The sequence below is a fragment of the Danaus plexippus genome, chromosome 14 (assembly GCF_018135715.1).
Source record: "Danaus plexippus chromosome 14, MEX_DaPlex, whole genome shotgun sequence".
Lineage (NCBI taxonomy): Eukaryota > Metazoa > Arthropoda > Insecta > Lepidoptera > Nymphalidae > Danaus > Danaus plexippus.
In genome coordinates this window covers 240,215-260,979 of record NC_083546.1, presented here as the reverse complement: position 1 = coordinate 260,979, position 20,765 = coordinate 240,215, and the positions used below count along the sequence as shown (strand labels likewise).

Below are 20,765 nucleotides of genomic sequence, written 5' to 3'. Positions count from 1 at the left end.
AAAAGTCTGTTGAACTAATATAGAAAATTATATCTTATTGCATATTATTTATTGCAGTTTTTAACTCTTTTAAAAAAAAAACGAATAAAATTTTCTACATAAATCACGATTTTTACGTAATCATTTTAAGTCTTCATAAATTCAGACGCTTCAAGCTTTGGGCGTGTAACTATTATATTGCACTTCAAGATCACAATGCGCATGGCTCATGCAAAAGTCAATTATGTAATATTTGCTGTTGTTACGGATATGTAGCTTGAAATTTAGGTTCTCCCGTAAAAAACATTATTATACTCAGTGGTGTGTGATTTTAAATCATCTTCAACATTATGATGGTATGTAATAAAAGTAGAAAAGTACTTAATTCAGGTTTTTAACCTTTGTCCAAAATTTTTGGAATAGAAATTAATCATTCTATTCAAAAGGTGAAGTTTTAAGCTATTGCATTATTAATAATAATCGATTTATTTACTCTTCTATTTGAACTACGAAAATTTTATAAAATTTCTGAAAGCATTCATTAAAAAAAAATTGTCGATGTAAAAAAAAGATTTTTTTACTTCTTTTGATTTAATTTAATATTTTTTTAAATATTATTCTATATTATAATAAAATGTGGGAAGTTGCAGATAATCTAAACGATAACATTCAACAGATAATCCAAACTGCTGGTGCTAGAAAATGTTGTTATTATCTGTAGAAATATAACAATTTTGCAAATTGGCATTTTGAACCTATTCTGATATATTTTGATTTTTCCCTTCCCGCCGGCTCTTGACGGTTGGTTTTGGCACGTGCAGTTTTTTCTCAGTCGGTATTCCTAAAATATCGAATTTCTTTCCAAAAGTTTAATACTGATGCTGACTGTTGGAGTCAATTATTTCGGTAAGTGCTTTCATATCAATATATCGCATCGTATGTGTTATTATATCTGCACGTGTTTGTGTATCGTAGACAGCAAAACAACCATTTGCATTCTGCAGTTTAGCTACGATATGGTTTTGCGGATCAATGACGGATTAATAATTCTATGTTACATGCGACGATTTCTTTTGTTATTAACTTGTTAATTTCTGATAGTCGAGTAGAATTATTTGTTTTTGTTTACCTTCAGATTGTTAGCAGTGTTTAACAATGTCGCCTTCCCCGATCCGATGCCGCGGGCCGTGGAAAATACATAAACGTTCTTCTGAGCCCGACCGTTGGCTCGATGAAATGGGGTTTTTTCGAAAGCATACGGCCCGCGACTCAAGTTGTCTGTTTAGAGCCGTGTCCGAAAACGTTTATAACACTCAGCGATATTTCCATAAAGTGCGCCTGGACTGTGTTCAGTTCATGGCTGCTCATCGCCACCTCTTTGAAGGGGTAGGATGAATTCTATCTCCTTTGAACTTTGATTATATATTGTCTTTAAATTATTATCTCATATTATATAAAATGTTATGTTTTGTTTATAGTCATTGTCTTGTCCATTTGACAATTACCTTAAAGAGATGTCTAACCCATCAGAATGGGGTGGTCCCATTGAGATATCGGCCATGAGCCATCTTTATAGGTAAGCTTAGTAATGTTCTTTTATTTACCAACTCAGTCCACCCTTACAAAATAAAACCGATCATCATAATGAAAAATACTGCCTTATACAATTGAGACATACAAATATTGGTAATCATTATAAGATATGTTTCTATTATTTTTTTGATTTTTGTTCAAGTGAAGTTACTTTTAAATTTTCACAATAAACTTATAACATGAAAAATTTGTGAAGGTATTTTTTGACATGAATCATTTATAATTAATGAGAAAACATGCACATACATACATAGATGCTTTAAACATTTCCAGACGTGATTTTGTTATATTTGAAGCTAACAAGGGTCCTCAGACTAAAGTCTGTAACGGCTATGGGAACACCACTTACCTGTTCTACTCCCCCGACACTAAACATTTTGATGCCGTTTACACTAAAGATTTCATTAATGCATCATCCTTCTGTCAGTGTAAGTGAACTTCCGTCCCTTAAAATTCTTCAAACCATTCCCTCTGAATGTGTGTTTGATTAAACAATCTCACATTGGATTGCATTATAATAAGTGTATGTTTTATTAATGCAGATACACCTCTTTTGAACGTTAAGTCAGCATCAGACAGTGTTTTTATTTCTGTGTATTAATTCATTTCATTCTTATGATAAAATTTCTTTAGTCTGACATATATTTTGGTTTTGATGTATGTGGACGGGTAAATGCAAATAATTTTAAATGAAAAGTAGGAATCTTTCACTTTGTGCTACATTATTAAATAAACCTATTTCTGTTTAATGCTTACGACATTTGATACGAACGGTAAGAACAGTTAAGTTTTTTATTTATTCATAAGAGAGCGGAAACTCAAAGTTGTCACTGTTTGTAGCATTGGTATATGAAATACTATATGACGGGGTGTACCAACTCAAAGACCTGCCATATGCTGTAGATAAAATGCTACATGATAAGGTCCCCACCAACCACATAGAATACTTCATGTCTGAAAATGTCGAACGTCGCAAAAAACAGAAAGAGAGAGCGAAGATCTTTATAGAAGCGCCGAGCGAGGACGACAAGGACAGAAATAATAATGCACTGGCTCTCAAATGTAAACACCACACCCAAGACTTGGAGAGAGCCAGTCTCCTGAAGGAGTCTCTGAGCATCTTCGTCTTCAACCGCAGTCTCATCCAGCTCGAGAACGTGTGCATGAACTGTCTGAATGTGAATAGCGCCAAGGACCTCCTGGAGAACGGCATCACGCCCTTCCCCTACAAGGTGGCCAAGGCCCTAGACCCCGACATATACCGCAACATAGAGTTCGACGTGTGGAGCGAGCTGCGGAGAGGTAGGTCTGTCGTATGTAGTCGTTGTTAGGCCCCTAGTGACGGCCGCTATGTTTGCAGAGCTCCGCTACGGTGCGAGATACTGTGACGGTACCACCTTGCAAGTCGGCGTCAAGTGTCTATGTAAGCTGGACTCCGACCAGTCCGCGCCGTACCACTGCCACATACAGGAGATGCGGCCGGACGGGCCCTGCCTGGTCTTCGTCGAGGAGTTGGGCGAGAAGAGGCTCGTGAACTACGACCAGTTAGAGCCCCTGCCGGTAGAACAGATCAAACCCTGGGCACCTCCCTATAGATACTCTCGCACGAACTCCCAAATACTTAACTTGAGCCAAATGTTGCAGCAAATAGGTGCGCTACTCGCCTGTATATCGTTACTGTACTTAGTCAAAGATTTTATTATTTCTATGGGTCATGCTAGCGACACCTTCCGTGCACCGTTTGTCACCTTCCACCACAGTCAGTAACCGAGCCCTCGGTGAACTGCATGTCTATCATTCATACGAATAATAAAACTTTGGAGCCGTTCTCTCCGTATCATGCAAAGCTGTTTATCATTCCATACCAGGCAATATCACACGAAAGCAAGGATTGAGGGCAAAGAAGACGAAGGAGGAGTCGGATAAGGGTCAGAGAGAGTCCGGAAACGAGAAGGAGGGCGAGGGTCAGGAGTTACCCCTCTACTGTCAGAGCGTCTACACCTACCCCCACACGGACTATATCAATTTCCAGCCGATGCCTGTTAGTTAGTGAGCGGTAGTTAGGAGCGACAGTCTCAAAGCATGTCACTTGTTTAACTGTCGTCACAATAAATCATCATTGCCAGTCCCGTGTTTTTTTTCTCTTGTAACCTGAACACTATTACTTTTCACCAAACAAGTGAGATGCTCTTAATCCATATCGTGGCTATTGTAGTGCTCTAGTTGTAGATGTATCTAGTGGTTGTCTTTATAATACATGTCGTTCTGTAGTTGGTTGTGTTGTGGTGGCGTTTACAAATAAGTTGTGCCCAGTGAGTGTGAACGCTGATATCCCCCGTGGTCGCGGCCGCTGGTCGTGGTCTACTGTGCACAGTTTGTTTGCATCTATATTCAATGTTTAGTTAACCCACTAACGTGTAAGTCGGACCGGAGGTCGTCTGGGGACAGTTTGAATGGTGTCAGTCAACGATCGCTATAGAGAAATATATTTTCAGGTTGAAGTAAAAGCACTTCCCCTGATGGTGGACTGCCGGCCGGCGGGCGCTCCGCCCCACGACATGCCCCACAACAACGGGACCGGCGATAACAGCCATCAGGTAACAACAGAGACCTCATCGTTATTGAATATGATGCAGCCACCCCCGGCCGGAGCCGAGGCCCCGGACACTAATGATGGCTCATTGTTAATGACTGATACACACAATCAGGTTTTATAATGATGTCCCGCAGTTGATTAACTAATGGCCTTCGTTAACACGTGATTTTAATATTATCGAGTGTTTAAGAGTGTTTATTAGTTATCGGTCAGCGGCGACTGAGTACAGCTCGCTTTGTGTCCCAACTCCCGAGCATTTAGTCGTATACTTTTCTGTCAGAGAAGTGTTCTCTGTGTCTGTTGTGGGTATTCAGTACAATATGGAACAAGTAAGTGTCTGAAATGATTTAAATAACGTTAAAGGTAACAGTTTATCTGTAAGTAGGAGAGAGCTATTGATAGAGTTATGTTTGTATATCGAGTGCGTCGCGTCACGTGTCTTATAACGTGTGTGTGTCATGCAGCAGGCTCCCAGTGGCGAGCTGGTGTCGCACGCCCGCGCCTCCACTCCCGCCGCGCCCACCTACCAGCACGCCTACAACGGTGAGACGAACATATACAATATAAATGAGAAGGTTTGCGAGGGTGCATGTGTGACGTGTGTTGCTCCCTCACGGGAAATATATTGAACGGATTTGGTTGAAACTTTCCCGTCACGCAGGTCAGACGGCCGAATAACCTATTATACCTTATAACTAAGTCCGAGATCGCTCGCAACGGTTGTATGCAGTCTGAAGTCGTGTCACAGACGATAGATGGCGCTGACGGCTAGTTGAGATATCTGAAATACAGAAATGAATGTGTGCTTAATACACATTAATTTCTGTCTGCAAACTATACCGATGTCAACACGTAAGAGTTAAAGGACGGAAAGTAGTCGGTTATATTTCCGTATGAGACACTTATTTTACGGAATCACTCCCTGAATAAAGACCGCCATTTAGAAAATATCTTAATTGTTTTGTACTTATAGGTGCGATGCCATCCGTTCCTCCGGTGGGCGTGGGTGGTGTGGGTGGCGTGGGCGTGGGCGGTGTGGGTTACTGCGCTCCATACGGGTGCGGAATGAAGTCTGTGGTGTGGTGCGCGCCCCACGCGCCTCCTCCTCCTCCGCCCGGCGTAAACCCGCACGCCTACAAGAGCCTGCAGCCCAGCGGCGCCGACCTGCCCATGAACGACATGGCCACTCTGCGGTTCTACTTCAACGTGGGCGTGGAGTGCGTCTGGGCGGCGTACGGTGCGCCACAGCCGCCCGCCCAGCCGCCTCAGCCGCCCGCCCACAGACACTACTCGCCGCGCGATCTGGCTCAGGACATGGCCGCCGTCTCGCTCGATCACAAGAAGGACAAGCCGCCGCCGCTCAAGGGGAACCCGCAGAGACCACTCGTAGGACCGAGGTCAGCCTCACTTACACTATAGGATTGTCTTGATTGTCTTGATCATTCGTCAATGTACCATACAAGTACGTATTTATTGAATGTGATTGTTGCCGGTTGCAGGTTCAAACGCAACAACAACCAGGATGGGAATCCGAACAAGGGGCACAACAACAACAACATGCCCAACAAGGGTCCCAATAACCGGTCAGTATTTCCATGACCTTCGCATTGATTACGTTGTCCATGGAAACATTTTAGAGTAACTGTTTATTTGTTATTCTTATTAATATGACATCATACTTGTAACATTTTTTTAAAGAAACTTTTCCTTTATAATAGCTATATAATATATTAACTATTTGTCATCCCGCAGTCGCAACTCGCACGTGGATGGTCGCGTGCAGTACATGGGCGGCATGGGCGGGGGTGGCGTCGGCGGTGTGGGCGTGGGCGTGGGTCTGGGCGATGAGTGCGTTGAGCCCCTGGTGCCGTTCCCCTACCTGTACCCTCCGCCGCTGTACTCGGTTCCCTACTACCCCATCGATTCGGAGCCTGGTGAGTACATGTAGAATGTTTTCGTTTGTCATTGCCAAGACATACGGAACACTTCATGGCTTGGTTTCTATCCGTTTGGCACTGACCTAGAAAAATATGTATACCAAAATGCCAGAATTATCCATCATTCCTTGCTCCTTGATAAGGCCAGTAAGCATGTCCCAAAGCTTCACTATCATTTTATCGTGCAGTACAGCCGTACAGACTCGTCGGCATCGCGATGCTGTAACAGGACAAGCGACACGAGACACAGCGTGCGAGCTAAACGTGAATGAATGTAGCCATCAAGGCAATTAAAGTTTAAAGTGGAAGCTAACAAACGTTCGCACATTTCCAGCTATGATGGGCATGATGAGCGGCATGGGCGGTATGGGCGGCATGGGCTACGTGCCGTACGAGGAGGGCGTCGAGTACGCCCCGGTGCAGCCGTTCTACCCGCCGCAGTTCGCTCCGCCGCCTCACGGCATGGGCCCCGCGCCCCCGGCCGCCCCCGCGCCGCCCGCGCCGCACGCCCCGCACGCCCCGCCCGCTCCTCTCCACCATCAGGAACACAAGTAGGCGACCGCGAGTACCTTCACACCATCGTGACCGTGGAGCAGCTCCAGGTCACATTTCCACGACCCAACATGTATCCTATAAGGTTTCTGACATATCTTTTGACGGTGACATTTTGAATGGAACCAGCGACTGGTAACTCTGACGAGGTGGATGTCCTCTTGTAAGGTTTTGTTATACACAGTGTCACGTGTCCTTCGTCTGTCTGTCAATGACACTAAAAGACTGATTAGTAACCAGCCGGTGAATCCAGCAGCCGCAGGGGGAGGATGTGTGTGTGTGCGTGTGTATGTCTGTCTGTGTATCGTGTCCGTTGTCCGTGTCCGTCGGTGTGTCGATGTACTTAATGAAGCTCTATGTTAGTGTCTCCGCAACCCCCGCGTCTTCTCTCTGTGAGGTCTCACCCGGCGACATATCTCGGGGTCACCCTTTTTGGTGGCCTTCTCTCTCTGACGTTATCTCTAAGTGTTCATCGGTGCTGCGAAATTGCTAGGTCGACAGGGTTTTCCAGGTATTGATGCAGGGTTCGGAATATACAGTAGAGGTAAGGCGCTGTGAACTCCTCGCGTGTCGTTATAGCTCGTGCCGGTAACAGCCTCGTTCCGAGTCGGCGCCGGGTCGATTCGGTTCGTCAGACAATTGCTCAAAATGGAGACGAAGACTGTTGTCAGTATTCATTGTACAGTTGTTAAGTGTATGTAGGTAGCCCGTCCCCGTCCCCGTGTCGTGTCGTATCGTGTCGTGTCGTGTCGTATCGTGTCGTGTCGTGTCGTGTCGTGTCGGGTCTGCATGTTACACCATGGGTCCGGACGCCGTTTCCAGGCCTGTGGGCGTGTCGTCGATCTCATGTCTCCGAGTCCGTGTGCCAGGCTCTGGTAGTGTTGGGTGCCTCCTGTCCCATGAGATGGGCGAGAGGCGAGCTGGTCTCCGCGTCGATACAGCCGTACCCCCGACCGTGGGAGAGGACACACCCTGTGCATCTTCTCGCCGCTCTGTAACGTGTACATTATATTCGCTTGTGACTCTCTATTGTTAGCGTGTATGTTTTCGTGCTGTGTAAAATTTTTCCAGATGATATTTTTGGAAGGTTTATAAAAGTTTTGGCTGTGATTCGGACGCAATTTTGCAATTTTGAAAGTTATCGTCCGCCGCCACCACGTTGGAAAGAAGCGAACGCGCTCATAGCGACCCTCGCCCCCCGGACGCGAGCCTGTCGTCGATAGGAATGTTTTTATTTTTCATATCGCAAGTGTTCCGTTGCCCGGAGAGACGGCGGAGTCGGCCCCGGCCCGGGCCCGGGTCCCCGTGAGCGCGTTCGCCGTTGAGAAGGGTAAATTTAATGTTTCTAAATTTTCTATATCTGATTCTATGTCCTTATAGTCGTATGTAGGTGTATGTATATCTCTCATATTATGTGACCTTTATTCCGCCCAACGTTTCGACCCGAGCTCTAGGTGGTAAGTGTCCGTGTACTGAGTATGTAATCCTCCGTTGTTTGTACAGTGCGTTGTTAAAAAATATATAAAAAACAAGAAAAAAAATCTAAGTGTAAAGCTAGTACCTCGTGGTAGGTGTGTGTGTGCGTGCGTGCGTGCGTGTGCGTGCCTGTGTGTGTGTGCAAGTCGAGTCCGGTGTTTCAGTATTAGTTTTAAATCTCTAGGGGTTAGTTTTTATGTTAGTCGTTAATTATTAATATTTACTTTAAATACTTTAGTTATTTTTTTAAGTGTACCGTCAGTAAGTTTGAATCTTGTCAGCGCCGCGGGTATTAAGTGACTTATCTCGGATAGTGTAATTGTTTCTCGTGCCAAGTCTTAGTGTACTTTTGTACCGTCGTTCCATCGAACAAAATTGTCCGTCATATCACAAGTTGCCAATGTAAGTGTAAGCGGTACGTCCTGATGGTTGTGCGAAGCTCAAAGCTAGCGCGAGGTCTGCCTTAGACTCTTTGTATTTTTTTCCAAATTCCATCGAATAAACTGATTTTTCTATTTGAACTTGTTTTCTTTGAAACCCTTTATTTTAATCAAAAAATGCGACGTATTCTGTCTACGAAACGAAACTTCTCGGCATTCCACGGATTCACGGTGCGGGCGCCGGGTCCGTCGTTTTGCAGGGATAGTATCTTCAACAGTGCCCGGGAATGGGGACCCAGGTGTAGGTTTTAGAAGCCCCTACCTAACGCCCGTTAAACGCTTACCACCACCGTCCAAGCTCCCCTCTCTACCTAAACAAATTTGGGACGAACCTATTAGGGCTGCCTTTGGAGTTCGTTCTAAGAATGAATTGATGTGAGTTCTGGACAGGCCCAAGTCTTTCAGTAGGTTGTAGAGAGATTTAGCCGTTATACCTCTCACTCCCACTTCTACCGCGTATAAATCCACGACGAACTTATTTCGAGTGAGCCTGTAATTTTTGTTCACCTTGATGGTATGGTCTTTGGGGTTGTTGGTTTCCCAAGGAACAGTGAGCTCTATCATCACAACGCGCTTTAAAGTTTGTAAATACAAAAAAATGTCTGTACTGGACGCCGGTTCGTGGATATCCTCTGGGATTGACTATTATTTCTCATACGTATCCATCATTATAGTCCAATCCAGAGAAGCTTGAATGTTAGAGTAAGGCTTGACGTTTGATTTTGTAGCCAAGGCACTAGGCCTTCTCTCACAAAACTTATTGATAGCTTGTTTGTGGTTATTTCCCTTTGCGCTCTGGCTAGCGAAAGACCAACCGCTTCACGTATGATTTCTAAAACCCTATCGTAACGACGCGAGTATTGACCGATATCCAGGAGTACCCTACATCCCACCAGCATATGCTCAACAGTTCCAAATGCCTTCCTGCAAATGAAGCAAGTTTTTTCGGCACCTTCATCCCATCTTACTAAAATACTTTGATCTGGGAGACTCGTCTGGAACACTATACTATAGTTATACTTTATTAATAATGGAGAAACTTCTTTGGAGCTTTCAATAAATATTGCCTTTTTGTAAAGAAAAAACTCTTAAATAGTTGTTTTGTTTCTACCATCTTATTCTTTTTAAATTACCACGTAAGGAATAACTAGCGCTCCGCTTGTAGGCTGTAATTTATATTTGAGTTGACTCCACTTACAGAGAAATCTTTTATTTTCTCACATTTTCCTATACGTGTATGTTGATCATAGCTACGAACTACGTGAAGTGGTAGGTCTTTGTCATAAACAGAGGAGGTTTTTGTTTAATTTTATTGAAAACATTTTATAATAAAACCCCAACCCAACAAAAAAAGTACGCAGTTATTATGACAAAAGATTAGTGTTTCAAATGTCAGATCCCACATATGCTTGCGAGGAAACTTTGCGTGTAACATTCCTATCACACCTAACAAACGACCTGATGACCTCGAAGACCTGAACCGATTTCCGCCAAACATAGCTAAGAACACTCTCGACGGATATACCTTTCAAACAAAAAAAGAAGCCGCATTAAAATCGGATCATCCGTTTGGGAGCTACGTTGCCTCAGACATACACACACAGACACGTCAAACTTAACACCCCGTCGTTTTTGCGTCGGAGGTTAATTAAATAACAATATAAAGATGCAGCCTTAAACCAGGAAGAGGCGAGAGACCGTACATCACTATCGGACAACCTCTGCCGACACGGAACAGTCTAGTCGCTCGCGTGTATATTTAAGATTGTGATACTTAAGAGACATTTAAAATTTGATGCGAAACGCTTGATTACTGTATCTTTATAAAATAAATCATATAAAATGTTTTTTTGTAAATTCCTCCGGTTGTCGGTAATGTAAATGACTTCATAAATAATAATAGTGGCTCGACCAGCTTCATCTTTACGTCTCAAACTAATCACCGCCAGTGTAACATGATCAATACAATAACATACCCGCTATTCACTTGTTTAACTTCCGAATATAGCATATGTTTAATAAAAATAATTTATTTTATTACGTGTATGACTTTTTCATGTTTTGGACGAAATTAAATCGATTAAATCATTCTTATAAAAAATCGATTTTATTATGTATCGGCAACAATAAATACCTACCCACTTGTTACATAATACATATTTTATAGAATATACATTTATATTACTTGCATCTTATAGTGATCGTTTTAAATACTCCTGAACGAGATTTAGCATTTTGACTTATTACTGTCCTAAATTTTGGTCTTATCTCACAGAATCGCAACATTTAATAAAATGTTTTTTTCTACACTATTCGGAAATAAATATTATGACTTTTAAACAATTTGTCTTAATATATTCGTCTTATCATTTTTCTATAACTCTTAGTTCGTCAATGTTAAATAACTTTATTTTACTGTTTATGGTAACTCTAAATAAATTAAGTATTATGAAATTCTAACGTCTAGCTACTCTTAGTCATTTGGATATTTGTAAATAGTGTTAATGTTGTCGATACATCAAAAAATTCAATATTAAATACTTTGTCTTAAAATATGTGTAAATCATTTCACTATATCGACTGGCGCTAATATTGTTTTTGTTTTAGAAGTCGTTTAACAACAAACATGACACACGATCGCTGACAAGGCGACCACTGATCACTGACTTAATCGAAGGGACCGATTACACTGTACGATGACTTACGTTTTTATATTAAATAAAAAGATTTTCTGTTCAATGGTTTCGTATATTTTTTTATTAAATACCACATTTAAATAACTTGTTTCAAGAGTCGCACATGCAAAATATTTAGCGTTTTGAAATGGAATTTCTAGTTTTGTTTCTTTTGTTCTAAAGTATTTGAATCACCAGCTATGTAAATTTAATTAAATGAATAGGTACAGTGGCATGTGTACATGTAGTAGGTAGGTAGGTGAGGGTATGATGTGGGTCACCGAGGCCAGTGGACTACTCTAGATAAGAAGCGCGTGACGTGAACCGCGGGTCACATCAAGTGCGTTGTATTAACGGACCCTCGGCGATTTATTATTGTTAATCACCGGGTAATAATGCTTAAATATATTTTAATAAATATTTATAGCGTGTGTCGACAAATATGTCGTAGCTTTTAGCCATTTTATCGTATTCAATATTTTTCTAATAAGGTATATCATGTTTCTCCTCGGTGCGTACCGCGTCAAATGACAAAGGTTATACATATACTTATAGGTTTATCTTAATCTTGTACACATAATACGCATAATGATTAGTAAAACTTTACATCCTTAAAGTATAAACCGAACTTACAGCGAGTTCTATCCAAAAACACCTACTTTGATTGCGTTTTATAAAATATATTAAATAAATTCATAACTTGAAAACCTAGAATATAGGGCTCATGAAAATTTATTTACCTAAAAGAGGAAATTGATTTATTTTCTTTGTTACGATGGAATGAGACAGTTTCAATGTTCTGTTCTGTGTTATAAAATCTCCCAAATAGTTATTAATAAATTTTGCTATGCATTCTTTAAATTACAATTAGTATAATTCGCAAAATGTCACGTAAAATCGAGAAGACACGAAAAGCCTTCTTCGTTATATAGTGCTGACTCAACATCTTCGATTGAAGTGTGCTTATTTGTCGCATCTTATTTGGTAAGCGTGAAATAACAGGACTGTAATAGCAAGAGTTCGTTTAATGGAGTGTCTATTGTAGTATAATAGTATAGTATTTATACTAGGCACAGAAGTTACGATAATAAATTTCTGAAACAAACAAAGAGAAATGAATTATATAAGGTGGCAACCGGAGGTTCCTGGAAAACTACGAAATTTACTTATATGTATTTTATAATAAAAATTGCATATTAAAACTTATAACCTATACCTAAGACTACATGATTGCCCCGATGTTAGGATAGCAATGCCATTCCATAGCTTGTGTGGTATCAGGAATCTTCTGGTACACACGGCTTGGTGTTCGTTCCATACAACGATGTTACCCCGGCGATGTTCATTTATTTCATAGTATGTCGCGCGTACGTAACAAATGTGCTAATAGAAATGATCTATGTCTATAACTTTAAGAAAATAATATAAATAATCTTTATAAATATTTGTAAGTATAGTGACAGCTTAGTTATATATATATTTGTTGTTCATTTCAATAGAATTTGACAATCTTGTAAACAAAGCAATTGACCAGGATTACTCCGTTCTTTCGTACAATTGAACGTCAGTTCTTATTATAATTACATACATCTCAATGAACCCACCACTTTTTTTTTGTTCATTGTTTAATGATGAAAACATTGTTAAAAACAATTAACGGTGTTTATAAGTATATTTTATAAAAAAAAAAATTGAACACGAAAATTTAATGCATTTGTCAAATTCACACGATCATTTTTTACTCATCAAAATCTATTTGTCTTTAAAAAGTGAGTGTTGTACATGATAAATATACTATATATGTGCTACTTTCAAAATTAGAAATAGCTAGCACTAAACAGTACAATTTAGACCTTGATGGCATGGTCTTTGGGATGTTTGATTCCCAAGGAACCGTCAGCTCTATTAAGACAACGCGCTTTAAAATTTTTTAGGTTACAGAAATATGTCTGGTCTCGACGTTACCGGACAAATATCCTCTGGGATTTAATATTATTTCTCATACGTATCCATCCTTATAGTCCAATACTGAGCCGCTTTAAGGATAGAGTAAGGCTTGACGTTTGATTTTATAACCCTAGTGCTTTCTTTCACAAAAACTATTGATCGTTCGTTTGTGGTTATTTCTTTTGCCGCTTTGGCTACGAAAAGACTTGGGCTTTACATATGATTTTCCAAACCTTATCGTGATTACGCGATTATTAACCGCTATCCACGAGTATCCCACCAGTCCACCAGCAAATTCTCAGCAGTTCTAACTGCGTCCCTGTATGTACAGAATTTTTTTTCGGTACTTCTACCCCTTCTCACTAAATAACTCTAATCTGGGACATTCATTTGGAACGCAGTGAGATATAATTTTAGCAGTACTGGCGACCAATCATTTACTAAAATGCGTCATTTTAGTGCTATTAGGATGCAAAAATCTCTTATGTGTAACCACCCGTTCTGCATTTCTAAATTCATAAAAAATCATATAAATTAAAGTTTTTTTTTATATAAATATTTTAATATAATAATTACGATTAAGTTTCTTTAAGAGTACTCACATCACTAGGAGCACAGGCAAGTCTCTGTTAATATCAGCTGATCACGTTTGTTAACAAGATTGTTAAATTCTATTGAAATGTACTATATTAACTAATAACAAAAAGTCAACATTCCATGGACCTGGGATTATTGATTGTTTGAGAACTAGCTTTGAGGTCACGAGAAAATTCCTAAGTATTTTAATCTTAGAAAAGTTTTTATTCTCCCTTCTCGACTTTACCGGTTAGGAAGAAGAGCCAACGCTACATATACAGATTCAGAGCCAATTGAGGGAAAGCCAGCCTTTATTCTATATAGACGTGTCTTTTTGTAGAATTGTCCACTGAAATGTGAAAATAATTTGGCCTTAGGTCAGGAATTGCAAATTCAAACATACCTATTATTAAGGAAATATAGTAAAATAGAAAGCCACATCAGCACCGAGAGGCACGAGTTTACAAAGAAATATAAGGTATTTCTGCGGATACATCAGAAAGGACAGCAGAGGTCATGTTGACCAGAAAGAAGGAAGTGAACTATATTTGGTAGACCAAAAGTCATAGCTGGTGGAAAAGGTGATGACAAACCATGATAGAAACGCCAGCCGTTAATCACCTGGACTGATCGATTGTTTTTCAGTTTCATGACAGAACTGGAATAAACAGTTAAGATCATAATACGGTTGTTAAAACAGGAACTATGATTGCAAGTGTCTCCAACAGATAGATAACCCATTTGTATTTGAGGAAATGTTTTGCAAGGACAAATCTCCAGGAAACATTAGACACATTTTCCTGTTGGTGGGTTGTTTTTAATATGGCCTTCATCCGTACTAAGACGTGCATAGTATGTTCTGCCAGAGTCGTGTAGAATGGAGATGACACGATCCGGAATTAACTTAGGAATGTAGTAAAATTTAACAGCTCCAACCGAAGTCACAAGTAGGAACTTTGTAGAAAAACCGTTTCTAAAAGTTTGTTTATCCAATCTGTCAAAATGTTTTTGTCAATGAAATCCACAAAATACGAACGATAATAATGCTGATATGTTTTAATATTCAGTTGAGTATTTACTTGTTCCATATAACAAATAACGTAATATCTGTGCTATAAGTGAAATTAAGAAGACTTCAACTTCAGTACTGACTTACAAGTTAATTTACTTACAAGTTACAAGACGGTAAAAGGTTTCTAACAGGGGTTCGATGAGGAAGACGAGCAGTTGATTATATTGTCTTTATTTAGTTCTTTCTCACTAGTCTTTTGTTCTGCTCGATTTATATCATTGGTCTGAGATTACAACAATAATATTTATATAACAACGAAGCCCTCAAGACACCCGGATGCGCGTCTCTTCCGGAGCTACGTAATTAATTTAATTTATTATTTATATAATATTGTTCCATTACCGATCTTGTTGTTGTGTTTGTTATGTCATTCGTTTTTACTTTATACTAAACTAGGAACCAGCCCTGGCTTTTTAAAAGTTGTAAAATGGACATAGTGTATTATCCTTAAGGTATAGACATGCCACCGCGGACTTCTCTGTAGACCTATAGGTCTATCTTATATAAGATGCACAATCCCACCATATATTACTTTATTATATCTCAGACTTTAGACAGCGTTATCGTTAAAGCTCCCAGTCGGGTCATGTTTTCCCGACATCTTAAACAAATATCGTTAATGTACACAAGTAAATATAAAAACTTAACAAATTATATACTAAAACCTTCCTCGAGAATCACGCTATCGAGTGGTGATAACTGTTTGATAATTGGTGCAGTAGTTTTTCCGTTTATCGCGAACAGACAGACAGACAGACGCGGCGAGGGACTATGTTTTATAATATATATGTATGTATTGATGATATACAACTAAATTTTTTTCTTATATTTGTTAATATAACATTAGTGTACAATTTTTGTAATAACATTTTGATCGGTTAGAGTTTAGACTAATGGGTGAGACAAGTATTAACATACAAGACTAGAAACCGTAGGATGGAGGGCTGATGGTCTTCCTGACGATGGCTGACCCTGGCGTACCACCCGGGGGTGACTTTTGTGATGTTCAGAATCTATCGCGAAGACCGTGTCAGACAGACAGGAATATAAATATAGAGAATTATATCCGAGTAATTAGAAACATAGGTTAAAGCAGTCGCGTTTATATTTCAGCACGGCGGACGTCGCCCGCCCTGCGTGACGCCCGCAGCACGCGGCGCGGCCTGGACGACTGTATCAGAGACACGAGCCACCTTACAGCGGCCGAGCGCGAGGACTGGTTCAACTCTACCCTACGGCGTGGGAGGAGGAGCATTCAAACAACGAGCAATTAAAATATTTATTTATTTATTCTTACATTACATTACCCTATGTATCACACGCACTTTACAACGCGCCCTACCTCCCACCACAAGTCCCGGGCCGTCCATACTAACGTGTGAGAGTATTCATGAGTGGAGGTGAGCGGAGACGCTTGAGGACGAGGACTTGTGCTAAGGATACAGAGCGCCTGAACTAATGAGTCTCTCTATATATGAAGCTCCTCCGCCCGTCGCCTACACGAGCGGGTAGGAGGCGGAGGAGGCGATGCCGCAGTGGTTGTCTCTGTTGCGGGCCATCTTGATGTAGCCCTCGTCTCCCCAGGACGGCCCCCACGAGTTCTTCACCAGCCAGTAGTCGCCGCCGTCCTCGTCCGTGCCGTAACCCACCACCAACACCTGGGGGAGGTCGGACGGGTTAATACACTGACACACCTGGACCTGGACGCCTGGAGTGTGTTCGGGGGAACTGATAATGAATAATGAAATATGTTGATGACAGAAGTAGCTCGTGGGGTGTTCGGCGCGGTCACCTCCCGGACAGGCCGGTGACGCACTGACAACTGGTATTGACCCCTGTGTCCTTCATCTAAACCTAGCCCTGGTAAGGCCATCACCCTCCCTTTACACTCTTAGTTCATGGAACTGATACATTCACTATGGGATATGTCTGTGAATGTGGGTGTGTGAGTGTGTGTGTGGGCGGGATGGAGGGTGTACTAACTCCATGGTCGAGGTTTTCGGAGGAGCAGTTCTCGTCGTAGTAGACGCCGTCAGAGTAGAGCTGGAAGGACTCCTGGCTCGCGTCTATGGCGACGGACACGGGTCCCACGGTGGCCAGCGCCAGCATCAGCTTGTGCTCGTCTCCGGCGGGGATGTCCACGAAGCCCACGTCCTCGGCGCCCGAGTTCTTGGGGTTGTACCTGGCGCGGACAGATCCCTCGGTTACATTCATTACGCTTGACAATACACACAGCAGACCCTCGCGAGTGAGGGAGTCAACAACAACTATACGAATGATAATCTCGAATCTCTGTGTCTTTAGTGTGAGGAGCCAGAGCTCGTCACCCCTCACCTGCACTTGTCGTCCACGGCCTCGTAGGGGTAGGTCTTCTCGGTGTCGATGCCGTCGTTGTCCTTGATGTACTTGAAGGCGTTGTCCATGAGGCCGCCGTTACATCCGTTGTTTCCGTACGCGGAGGAGCAGTCGATGAGGTTCTGCTCCGAGAGAGACACCAGGAAGCCGCTCTTACGGAAGTGTTGGCCCTCCAGTGCTCCCGTCTGTGAACGACCACGTCTATTAGGACATCACAAAACATAAAGCAGGATGTCTCGCGCTCAGCTGTCGAGCTGAAGCGACGGCCTCGTCGCCGATGTAATTATTAACATCTATGAAGAAACAAAATACAGTAAACATTAAAATGACCGACTGCCGGCGACTGTTCACGTGACGGAGGTGTTCAGATGTAACCACTTCCACCATCACACGCAGCCGGGGATGACTGGACGTGGCAATAACAAGACAACATTGCGTCATATTATTATTGATCGTGTTGTAACATGTGACCCTCGCGTGGCTTCTCCTCTGCCCCCCCTCCCCTACCCGCACCCCTCCCCCTCGTCTCCAAGTCTCTCACGAACAGGAAATCCGTACTCCGAGTATAACATGTATGTTTTATAGGTCATTTGTTAGAAAAATATGAATCATGGTTGTCGATGAAGCGTTCGGTGACGACAGAGACAATAACATGACTCACGTGGGGTCGCAGTGTGATATGAATAATGTGGGTGTTGTGGATCGCTTACAAAGACACGTGCTGAGGGTGTGACACAGAGCACTGTACAAATATATTGCTAGCTGGAACAACAACAAACAATTGTTTCTGTGATGTGGGTCAGGTTCGGATGGCGCTGTCGGTTCTGGGGCTCGCTGTTGTTGGCCGTTGCTATTAACGAACCTTTACATTTAATCTTGTAACGCGATATACGGTTAACCTATTGAATAAATCTCGGAACGAAACAAATTTTCATTTAATATTAGGTATTTATAATTGAACGTCATATTGCGTTTTTTCTCTAGTTGTAGCATTAACGGAGTTTAGCACCGGTGACAACATAGCGGGAGTAACAACAGACATAGCAGGGTAAAAGTATGCTAAATACTCACGGTAGAGAACGACCAGCATGATCCACATTTGCCCTGGTCCTTGACGGGGGTGACGGCTCCGTGCTGCCTCCAGTCCACGGTGGGAGGCGCCGCCACGTTGGCCGGGGACACGAAAGTGGCCCCGCGGATATCGTTACCCTTCGCGTACAGCCCCTTGTTGTGTCTGATGACGGCAGGACACAGCGATCGTCAGAAAAGTTTATGAAGAGCAACCCAATCGAAACTAACTTCGTGTCCCATAAAATATCCGAAATGAACTGAGTACGTTTTTTGTGTACTGTATGTATATTACTAGGAAATTACGTAAAATGAGTAAAAAAACTGAGTCAGCTTATTATGATATGATTCGTGCTGCTTACTATAACATCATTATCGAACGAATCAAACTTAAAAACAGCCCCAAAACGAGACTTCAATGTCAATGACCTTCAATTCTCAGTTCAGGCAACTGTATGTAACGACCGGACACTCGGTCGATGTTTATCAACTGAATGTTATTGATGTTCTTAGTGAGTGACGCGGTCGGTTTAATATATTTTACACTAATGTCCTAGTAATAATAAGGTCACACAAGTTGCTCGTGAGCTCGTCAGCGGACATGATAAAACCTTATCGGAACTCAGATGCTCTTATTATAAACAACGACGTGTTTAGGGAAACCGAAATCACGAAAATATTATCAAAAAACCCACAAGGCACCGTCAGGACGAGCGACGGACGGCCGCCGACATACACTTTATATAGTATTAGCTACAATACATTTAATTGACTTTAAATATATATTTCAAGAGTGAAGTCAATTATCAGCTATAAACAATACGCATTGGAGGGGGCGTATTGGACACGTTGTGGTACTTACTTCACGGTCTTGTTGAATCCGTTCATGGTGTTGACGAACTCGTGGTGCAGCATGTCGGAGTACTTGTTCGTCTTCAGCCTGTAGGAGACCAGACCCTTCTGGTACCGCTGGTTGTGTTTGGCGACCTTGTGTTTGTTCTCCGCGTATATCTTCATACGGAACTTCTCCTCCGTCTCGCTGTCGTACTGCTTCTTGTGCTCTAGCTGAGTTCACACAGGGATGGAAACCGTTTAGAAATTATTAATAATAGAACATAACACTTTATAAGTAGTTATGGCCTTAGTGACGAGCAGTGAAGGAATGATAATTTTTGAGTAGCGAATATTCAAACTCAAAACTCACAAAAAATATACCTATGTTTAAAACACAAAATGTGTAATTTAAAAATACGTAATATATTAATTCAAATCAGAATCACTATTTTTTTCGTTATTTTGAGTGAGAATATTTACTTTATATCATAAAATACATAACAAAAATATTATTGCACAATTCAAAATATATATAAAAAACATGACGAGGCGAAAAAAATAATATCAGCGGTCTCGTCCGTAAACAAAAAAACGCCTATGGACATAATCTTTGAATTAATCGACCGTGTGCGAATACGCTACGAACGACTGAGAAGAAAAACATGTTTACGGTTTTTTAATACTACGCAACGGATTAATGTTGTGAAGTGCGCAAGTAACGCATCAATTACAGAAATTAAATCACGTTAGCTGTGGAGGAACGAAAATAATGATGACTCCAAAAATACAATTTACCTTAAAGGTGTTCCACTCCTCGCGGACGAGGTCGAAGAAGCTGACGGCAGTGCCAGCCGCCACCACAGCACATAATACGAGTAAAATTTTCATTGTAACCCCTAGGAAATAAAAATTATATATTTTAAAATACTAAATAAAATTAGTAAACGGTCTTGCGTGTTGTTTTTAAGGATTACTCAATAATTACTCAAATAAATCATCACTCTTCGGTGTTATGTGCAGGTATATTAAGGAATCATTATAATTTTTTTATCACTATTTAAATGTTGTTATAAAAGTAACAAATCACATCAGTACTCAAGATTTTGTACTGATTGTAATTAAACATATTATTAAAATTGTAAACACGCAAAATATCTCAGCCGTTTTCTAATGACAAACAAAGGAACAGGAAGCGAAGTTGGTTGTTGAATCAGTCGATATGTAAGACGTGTTTACAAATATAATGTAAAAAATTGTGTTACTTACTTTTTGTCCTCTTTTTTATTTGTATTTAAAACATACAATTAAAAAATTAAACGCACTAAGAAGGAGACGCGGATATTATAACTTTGTTACGTGTTAAAATCTATTGACTGCGAAAACATAAATGACTTGAACTTTATATGTTGGGTATCTCAGAGAACGCCCCACTTCCCCCACTACTTTCAATTTTAAAATCGATTCATGGGTTATCGATAACAATACAATGGAATCGGTATTAATATTTTATAATTTTTCTTTTTTTCAGATAATTACGATGTGAAGTCAACGAATGTTTTCCGTCCTTTATAACAAAATATATAATGTTATGCACAGATTAGATATATTATAAATTTGTTCCATAAAATTATAAAAACAGCGAAAAGCTGAATCAGTAAAAATAAT

The 20,765-nt window shown here is 41.0% G+C and overlaps 2 protein-coding genes across 3 annotated transcripts; one reads left to right on the top strand and one right to left on the bottom strand.

Annotated features, from left to right (window-relative positions):
* Nucleotides 1–289: 289 nt before the first annotated feature.
* On the top strand, nt 290–8,650 carry LOC116769829 (putative bifunctional UDP-N-acetylglucosamine transferase and deubiquitinase ALG13). 2 transcript variants are annotated; one of them, XM_061522518.1, is made up of 14 exons: nt 290–335; nt 630–885; nt 1,115–1,365; nt 1,458–1,555; nt 1,846–2,000; nt 2,413–2,874; nt 2,933–3,223; nt 3,441–3,613; nt 4,068–4,169; nt 4,633–4,711; nt 5,142–5,565; nt 5,668–5,751; nt 5,921–6,102; nt 6,440–8,650. In XM_061522518.1, exons 3-14 carry the CDS (start codon nt 1,135–1,137, stop codon nt 6,658–6,660), a joined length of 2,502 nt encoding a protein of 833 aa, XP_061378502.1. In that variant the 5' UTR covers nt 290–335; nt 630–885; nt 1,115–1,134; the 3' UTR covers nt 6,661–8,650. The 2 variants fall into 2 exon arrangements, with proteins under 2 accessions (XP_061378502.1, XP_061378503.1); XM_061522519.1 differs by lacking the exons at nt 290–335; nt 630–885; nt 1,115–1,365; nt 1,458–1,555; nt 1,846–2,000 and adding an exon at nt 2,010–2,345.
* A 7,460-nt stretch (nt 8,651–16,110) lies between these two features.
* On the bottom strand, nt 16,111–20,623 carry LOC116769481 (cathepsin L). The gene is made up of 7 exons (XM_032660588.2): nt 20,367–20,623; nt 19,896–19,996; nt 19,129–19,331; nt 18,270–18,432; nt 17,178–17,383; nt 16,827–17,025; nt 16,111–16,501 (listed from the first exon to the last, which is right to left on the bottom strand). The coding sequence occupies exons 2-7, from the start codon at nt 19,986–19,988 to the stop codon at nt 16,340–16,342; spliced, it is 1,026 nt and encodes a 341-aa protein (XP_032516479.1). The 5' UTR covers nt 19,989–19,996; nt 20,367–20,623; the 3' UTR covers nt 16,111–16,339.
* Nucleotides 20,624–20,765: the final 142 nt, after the last annotated feature.

Excerpts from the sequence above, each read along its gene's own strand:
- LOC116769829 (XM_061522518.1), top strand. The coding sequence starts at position 1,135 with ATGTCGCCTTCCCCGATCCGATGCCGCGGGCCGTGGAAAATACATAAA. Across the intron at positions 5,752-5,920 it reads AACAAGGGTCCCAATAACCG|TCGCAACTCGCACGTGGATG; the intron begins GTCAGTATTTCC and ends GTCATCCCGCAG. Across the intron at positions 6,103-6,439 it reads CCCCATCGATTCGGAGCCTG|CTATGATGGGCATGATGAGC; the intron begins GTGAGTACATGT and ends GCACATTTCCAG.
- LOC116769481 (XM_032660588.2), bottom strand. The coding sequence starts at position 19,988 with ATGAAAATTTTACTCGTATTATGTGCTGTGGTGGCGGCTGGCACTGCC. Across the intron at positions 19,332-19,895 it reads AGGAGTGGAACACCTTTAAG|CTAGAGCACAAGAAGCAGTA; the intron begins GTAAATTGTATT and ends GTGTGAACTCAG. Across the intron at positions 17,384-18,269 it reads CATGCTGGTCGTTCTCTACC|ACGGGAGCACTGGAGGGCCA; the intron begins GTGAGTATTTAG and ends GGTCGTTCACAG.